We start from the raw sequence: 8496 nt of genomic DNA on the forward strand, positions 1-8496 counted from the left end.
AATATCAGGTTTTTTATCACTCAGTCAAACTAAGTTTTGACTTTGAGTCTTGACTCAATAATTAATAATAATATGGTCGAAATTCTGCCTGTGCTGTGACTACTTTATTACATGTAGTACTAGTAAGAGAAAAGTGGTGGTTCTGTGAAGTATGTCCTTCGTAAGTTCGTTTTGATTTGGTGAAAAGAACTGGGGCTTTAGCCTAAATCGCTTTAACTATCGCTAATAATAAAATAAGTTAAAATCTTCTCATTTAACTTCAAATTTAACCCCAACCAGAATACGTACTGAATGTGAATTTAAGCCGAAAGCGTGCAGACAACCGACTGACAGAAGTTTGGATGGATGCAGTGCAGTCTTTACACTGGATACTCTTTGACTAGGACAACAAAGTTTATCGCTGTAAATATCACTCAGTAGGCCTACTTTAATTAATCAAATGAACTTACCAAAATTCCTTAGCAACGTGGACGGTCTTCGTATATTTAGCAGACGACATCGTCGGCCATCTTCAGCGCAACTGCGTGCGCGTCTCTTGGTTTCGCGCGCTACAGACGGCTGTTGCATTGTTGTAGACTGTTTTTCACATAAAAGAGTCGTATGCATTAAGGTCATCCTCGTTCACAAACTCTATTTTATATAAAACATTGCTTGCGATGGATCGTTCTTACGATGTGTTTCGTGAAATTGCAAAAGCAGTTCGTCGTAGCTACGATGCTTCGTAGAGCTGCGATGGCTCGTAAACCCTGCGATGCATCGTAAGTTAAGAACAGTTTCGTGAAATCGACCGCAGTTACAGGACCATCACTGTGTGGACCCATGTAGTAAGACATATGCCAATAACAGACAGGTGTGTGACCAGTTACAGGACCATCATTGTGTGGACCCATGTAGTAAGACATATGCCAATAACAGACAGGTGTGTGACCAGTCACAGGACCATCACTGTGTGGACCCATGTAGTAAGACATATGCCAATAACAGACAGGTGTGTGACCAGTCACAGGACCATCACTGTGTGGACCCATGTAGTAAGACATATGCCAATAACAGACAGGTGTGTGACCAGTCACAGGACCATGACTGTGTGGACCCATGTAGTAAGACAAATGCCAATAACAGACAGGAGTGTGACCAGTTACAGGACCATCACTGTGTGGACCCATGTAGTAAGACACATATGCCAATAACAGACAGGTGTGTGACCAGTCACAGGACCATCACTGAGTGGACCCATGTAGTAAGACATATGCCAATAACAGACAGGTGTGTGATCAGTCACAGGACCATCACTGTGTGGACCCATGTAGTAAGACATATGCCAATAACAGACAGGTGTGTGACCAGTCACAGGACCATCACTGTGTGGACCCATGTAGTAAGACATATGCCAATAACAGACAGGTGTGTGACCAGTCACAGGACCATGACTGTGGAGACCCATGTAGTAAGACAAATGCCAATAACAGACAGGAGTGTGACCAGTTACAGGACCATCACTGTGTGGACCCATGTAGTAAGACATATGCCAATAACAGACAGGTGTGTGACCAGTCACAGGACCATCACTGTGTGGACCCATGTAGTAAGACATATTCCAATAACAGACAGGTGTGTGATCAGTCACAGGACCATCACTGTGTGGACCCATGTTGTAAGACATATGCCAATAACAGACAGGTGTGTGACCAGTTACAGGACCATCACTGTGTGGACCCATGTAGTAAGACATATGCCAATAACAGACAGGTGTGTGATCAGTCACAGGACCATCACTGTGTGGACCCATGTTGTAAGACATATGCCAATAACAGACAGGTGTGTGACCAGTCACAGGACCATCACTGTGTGGACCCATGTAGTAAGACATATTCCAATAACAGACAGGTGTGTGATCAGTCACAGGACCATCACTGTGTGGACCCATGTTGTAAGACATATGCCAATAACAGACAGGTGTGTGATCAGTCACAGGACCATCACTGTGTGGACCCATGTTGTAAGACAAATGCCAATAACAGACAGTTGTGTGACCAGTTACAGGACCATCACTGTGTGGATCCATGTAGTAAGACATAAGCCAATAACAGACAGGTGTGTGACCAGTTACAAGACCATCACTGTGTGGATCCATGTAGTATGACATATGCCAATAACAGATAGTGTGTGACCAGTTACAGGACCATCACTGTGTGGACCCATGTAGTAAGACATATGCCAATAACAGATAGTGTGTGACCAGTCACAGGACCATCACTGTGTGGACCCATGTAGTAAGACATATGCCAATAACAGATAGTGTGTGACCAGTTACAGGACCATCACTGTGTGGACCCATGTAGTAAGACATATGCCAATAACAGATAGTGTGTGACCAGTTACAAGACCATCACTGTGTGGACCCATGTAGTAAGACATATGCCAATAACAGATAGTGTGTGACCAGTTACAAGACCATCACTGTGTGGATCTATATAGTAAGACATAAGCCAATAACAGACAGGTGTGTAACCAGTTACAGGACCATCACTGTGTGGACCCATGTAGTATGACATATGCCAATAACAGATAGTGTGTGACCAGTTACAAGACCATCACTGTGTGGACCCATGTAGTAAGACATATGCCAATAACAGATAGTGTGTGACCAGTTACAGGACCATCACTATGTGGACCCATGTAGTATGACATATGCCAATAACAGTTTGGAGCGCTTAGCCATAGGGCCTTCACCGTGAAGTTGATCCTGCTTGTGTTACATATAATTCCATTTTTTCTTAGATGATCAAGTTAAAAATAATAGAAAGAGCTCAATTGCATACATTTTGTATGTGGGGAAGAAATGGGACAATAAATCTTTATGTTCCTTCAATGATTTCACTTGCAATATCGTTACTGTCATCTTTCGATACAGGCTTATCATCAGTGTCATTGTTTTGTCTTAGTGTAGAAACCTGGTGACAAGGGAAATGGAGATCATGACGTCAGTAAAATGACATTGATGAATATTGTGCAATAATCCTTTAAATTGTATTATTAGTATTGGTCTTGAATAATACTGTTAGTACAGCGTGAGTCAAAAAAAGCACAACCCAAACCCAAAAACTATATTTCAAATTAAAAAAATATGTAACACCAAACCTAATAATGACTGGAAAGCCAATTTCATAAGTTTCTTTTACATGAAAAAAAAATGTAATTCCTTAATCCGATCAAACAATATCACCATTTAAACACATTGACCCTAAAACCTCTTTCGTCCAAAAATGCGATTTCATGGTCACAATTGTCTTCAAACATCACCAGTGATTAAACCTCAGTTGAAAAGTTAAAAAAATCAAACAAGTCCTTTTAAAGGCCCGTCTTTTAAAAAAAGTGGATTTTATAAATCATATTGTTTGCCTTAACAGGGTTGTTAATAGAGGATATTGTGTACTACAGTTGTTGACAGTTTTGAAACAAGTATTCTGTGTATTTTCCTTGTTGTTCCAAACAGACAGAATACACAATAAACTGCTTTTCTGGACGAAACAAGTTTTAGGGTCATTGCATTTAAATGGTGCTATTCTTTGAACGGATTGAGCAATTTCAGTAATTTTTTTCATCTAAAAAGTAGCTTATGAAATTGGCTTTCCAGTCATTATTAATTTTGGTGCTACATATTTTTTTTTAAAGTGAAATATATTTTTGGGGGTTTGGGTTCAGCATATTTGACGCACCCTGTCTGATAAAAAAAAGACAGCAAAACTACCTAGCCATTTTAAGCAGTCTGGCAAAATTAACCTCGACACTTAAAGAGTACCTCCTCTTCAAATACTTTATAACCATCTGTAAGTAGTGCATATACACATATAAAGAAACAAGATCTAGTCACTATTGTGTCTGTTAGCCATACTGAAAAAAACCTAGGAATTAGAGTTCGACCGGGTAGTGACGGAAACCTATTATGTATGTCAAAGATAACGTTACATGACAAACAATTAGGGTGAGAGTTAACTGTTTGTTATTCTGTTTTATCTCATTTCTGAGCTAGGGACTTGGTACACTTTGAAGATCCAGTGATAAGTTTCCATTAATCTTAATGCAACATATCTGAAAAAGCACTTCCCTTAACCGAATTATCAGATTGCAGAAGCATGCATTTAGTGTTTTCCTTCATTGTGCAACCATAAGCTGTAACTAGCAAATGCATTTACAGCACAACTCTTTTCAATCAGACCTGACTGTATTATGCAGTTAACAACGTTACAAGCACTAACCTGTTCCTTCAGATTTGGCACTGGTAGACCAGGAGCTGTTGGAGAAATAAATTTGGTAAGTGTTGTCAAAGATGACACTATAAAACAAGAAATTAGATTGTGGGATCAGTTAGCTCTTTAAATTCTAATTTCTAAATATGGTTTCTAAACAGATACACAGTTACAATGTGGAGTGAAAGAAAGGGCACTACAAGTGAAAGGGTATCAAATGCATGCAAGATGAATGCAAGTGGGAAGCAGGCTATGAAAACAGATTCAGGACACGATTGCAACAAGAGGGTGAATTTCCCTCATTTGAGCTCGCTCAAAGCGGGACTTCCATAGCAACATGAGGAATGATTGAGAGGACTTTTTTAAAATCTAAACCCTAAATAGAAGTGATTATTCAGTTTTCTATTGATACCAAAACCAGTTAACGCAATTGTAATGATGGCATTCCTGATTTTGCTGCAGCAGGTCACAAATTATTAGACGAATAAGGACAAAACCGACACTAACAAGATGGACAAGTTAAGTGTCAAATGTTTCAGTGTAAGAGTGGATATATGATACATGTTGATGCTACATTTGGTGGAATGTAAGAGAGACAGCAATCTTAAAGAGAAGAGTGCAAACTATGGAGAGTGCAAACTCTGAAGAGCACAAACTGAGTCTACATGCAGTGCAGGATATGGCATCATGGTGAATATTAAATTCACTTACTGTACAGTTTCTTCACCTATCATTTCAGCTGGAATTGATTACGGTACAAAAATAACACAGAAATGAGAATCAGGATTTATAAAATGCTGCACTATTATTTTCCAAGATGCTTTCTAACTGCATGATTTTTTTTCATCACTTACAGTAAGTAGCTGTCCTCAACATGCATAAAGCAAACAAAAAAATGCTACAACTCTCAGAGAGTTTTGGCTGTCATTGGCCCGTGGCCTGTCAACTATTGACCCATTATCTGTCAACTATAACGTACTGAACTTGGAGGTCTGCTTTTGCACAAGGACAATATAAAACACATTCCTTTAAAGAATCACATCCAACACTATGTACCAAGGTTCATTTTGTTTTACATCTACGGGGTGAGTCAAAAAAAGCGGAACACAAACCCCAAAATGATATTTCATATTCAAAAAAATATGTAGCACCCAATTAATAATGACTGGAAAGCCAATTTCATAAGCTACTTTTAGATGAAAAAATTACTGAAATTTGTCAATCCGTTTAAGGAATAACACCATTTAAACAAAATGACCCTAAATCCTATCTCGTCCAAAAAATGCGATTTCAAGAATCGTTGTCACAATTCTAAACATTAAAGGGTCATTGCATTTAAATCGTGATATTCTTTGAACGGATTGAGCAATTTCAATTATTTTTTCCATCTAAAATTAGCTTCTGGATTTGGCTTCCCAGTCCTTATTATTTTTGGTGCTACATATTCTTTTTAAATACAAAATATATTTTCTGGGTTCGGGTTCCGCTTTTTTTGACTCACAAGACTGTATTCAAGGACTGTAAAGACTACTGAGGGAATATTCAAGGGATTAAGGCAGCAATCAATATTTGTTGTCTTTTGTTCTTTGAAATATTCATGCATTCTAAAAATAGAACACAGCTGCCATAAATGCCTGTTTATTTTATTTTAATATGGCATTTGAGAAAATCATATCACAACAAAAAACACCACTTTTAGAAGAAAAACAAAGTAACCACTAAATATTGTTCCCTAAATAATGTCTAATACCCCCAGTACATTTAATGTTAATTCCTAAACAATACAAAGTTTCTTTGCAAGTTTTTTTCCTAACAAACAGAACCATATTTTCTTTGGAATAACATGAATGTGAAAACCATCATCATCATCACACAATTACCTGTTGCTATTGAGGTACCTGACATCACATCCTCATGATCCTAAAAGAAAAGTACAAAGACATTAGACAAAGTTTGCCAGCTTATTTATGTAAGTCATTTCACAAGGAATAAAGAAGAATCACTTCCTAATGTGCAGATCTTAAGTGACAGGCATCTGACCGAAAGACACGGTCTACAGGCCCCAGCAATACTGATGCAAAACAAATGTAAGTTGAAAGGTATAATGACAGTTATGCCCTTCACTGAAGTTCTTAAACGATATAAAAAGCTGAACAAATAATAGGCTAATTTTTCACAGATATCAAAGATGCAGTAGCCCATGTAAATAGAAAAATCAAACCAGGCTTCTTAAAAAACTACAAAAAGTGCTGTGAGACAGATGATTTCAGAGCCACAAACTTTTAAAAACTAATTTTCAACCTAAACTTTACTCAGTTTACTTTATTCACAATAAAACATACCTTTATCAACCCACAAAATGTGAGTTGAGGAAAGGGGTCCTCTAAATCTTTGGACTTGGTACTCACAGTTTTCTGTAGATAAAATACATACATGAGCAATCAAGAGATTGTGTGGTGCTCCACTACGAAAAATTAGTCACAGATTTTAACAGTGTTTTATTTTGTAGTGGACATGTGTTACAATACATGTATACAATAAACTGAAAGAATCAAAATGTTATGTTGTCTATTAACCCTAACCTTCCTCAATCCTCCAGGCGTTTTGGAGGATTTGTGAGGATTGAAGCTGAAATGATTTAAGAGGATACATTGCTTTGTCCGCTACCTGGTGCAGGGTGAATAGACTGCATTGCTGGCATACTAGCAGGGCTCAATAGAAGGGATTAGCGAATACAGATACAAGGTATTAAAATAAACGTGAAAAACTCCTCACAGGAATATTCCTATAAAAAAGCCCAAGGGATTAACTTCATGTCAAAGTGGTCTTTTAATGTGAATTTAAGGGGTGGGAATGTTCATAGTGTAAACACCTACACATGTACATTTGGTAACATTATAATACCATTACCGTTTTTGGCAACAGGGTAACTTTGTCTTTATGAGGAGATGGGGTTTTGCTTCAAACGTTGATATGCTGTTGAAGCCAACTCCATGCCTAATTCAATTCATCTGATATTTGAACAGGCCAAAGAATTGCAAACAAACCTACGTTGTATTGGAAATACGTACAACAAATAAACCAAATAACTTCAAACCTTTCTCCATGGTAGATTGGGGATCCCGTAATCATATCGCAGCTCTGCGCCAATGGGAAGATCTTCTGTGGCAAATAAGCACAGATGGTCATCAACTAACTGGGCTTTGCAGTTAATTTCTCTCCCACACCCATCATTTACCATTCTCCCAAGCCCTCTTGATTTTGTAGCATCCACGCTGAATAAGAAAAATAACAATGATCCTGATTAGGTCAACATTTCTTTGCTCAATTTAAATAATAATAACATTGAAAGAAATGTCCAGATGAACAAAAGCAACAGGCTCTTCAGGTTTGATCTCCATTTTCTACACCCTTGAATGCAAGGTAGGTACATAGCTCATAAGTTGCAACTGTTCAAAATGTACATGTACAGTCTTATTATACAAATATTAAGTGGCTCAGAGTGAAATGGGAGGAACATTATCATAAGATGAAATCGAGTGAAATGGAAAAGTCCAGAGTGTTCCGAGCTATAATATTCCTCCCATTTCACAATTTGAAGCCACTCAATATTTGTTTTGTATATAATCGACATACATATCCTTGTCATTTGATTAGTGGAACTCACATATATACACATTATATACACATCGAACCCAACAAGCAAGCAAGTCAAAAAATGTACATTGCAAAATTGGCTGAACGTTGAATAAAAAACGAGAATGCATTTGCACAGTTTTTGAACAATACGGAGTCTTCTTCATTTCAATAATATTCTAAACATAATCACTGTACTTAGTTTTACAGATATGTAACATTTTACGTAACATTACTTGCAAAAGTATCTCCGTTTTCAAAACTGCAAAAACTACTACTTCGCAACAACTTTATCAATAAGGAAACCTTGACATATTCTTTGATAGGTCAACTTTGATTGAAATCCAGTAATTTTAATTGACACAGTGGTTTATTAGCCAAAATAAATTAGTAAAGATGCCCGTCACCTAGTTGAAACAAAAATCTCAGTTGACCTAATTTTACGCCTTTCCGTGCAATACTTATGTACATTTTTAAGAGGCAGGCGTGTTTGCACTTCTTCGTGAAGATGCAATTATCGAGATGCCTTTTTCTGGCGTCATTAATGTTATTCGGAATTAATTATCCTTTGCTTACGGAAACTTGTCAGAACGCTGAAGTACCATGTTTT

The 8496-nt window shown here is 37.6% G+C and overlaps 1 protein-coding gene across 5 annotated transcripts in view; it reads right to left on the bottom strand.

Moving 5' to 3' along the window:
* LOC119722053 overlaps positions 1-7773 on the bottom strand; it is a 33869-nt gene extending 26096 nt beyond the window's left edge. For 3 of the 5 annotated variants that reach the window (XM_038192042.1, XM_038192043.1, XM_038192041.1), the window contains exons 1-5: positions 7348-7773; positions 6593-6664; positions 6131-6170; positions 4962-4989; positions 4260-4294 (exon numbers count right to left, since the gene is read on the bottom strand). In XM_038192042.1, the coding sequence (XP_038047970.1) occupies positions 4260-4294; positions 4962-4989; positions 6131-6170; positions 6593-6664; positions 7348-7491 (319 nt within the window). In that variant the 5' untranslated portion in view covers positions 7492-7773. Of the gene's footprint in view, positions 1-2783; positions 2955-4259; positions 4295-4961; positions 4990-6130; positions 6171-6592; positions 6665-7347 lie in introns of those variants that run through there. The other 2 variants (XM_038192045.1, XM_038192044.1) reach the window with 2 other exon arrangements.
* Between the last annotated feature and the right edge of the window lie 723 nt (positions 7774-8496).

The sequence above is a fragment of the Patiria miniata genome, unplaced genomic scaffold (genome assembly GCF_015706575.1).
Source record: "Patiria miniata isolate m_02_andy unplaced genomic scaffold, ASM1570657v1 HiC_scaffold_14, whole genome shotgun sequence".
In the NCBI taxonomy this organism is placed as follows: domain Eukaryota; kingdom Metazoa; phylum Echinodermata; class Asteroidea; order Valvatida; family Asterinidae; genus Patiria; species Patiria miniata.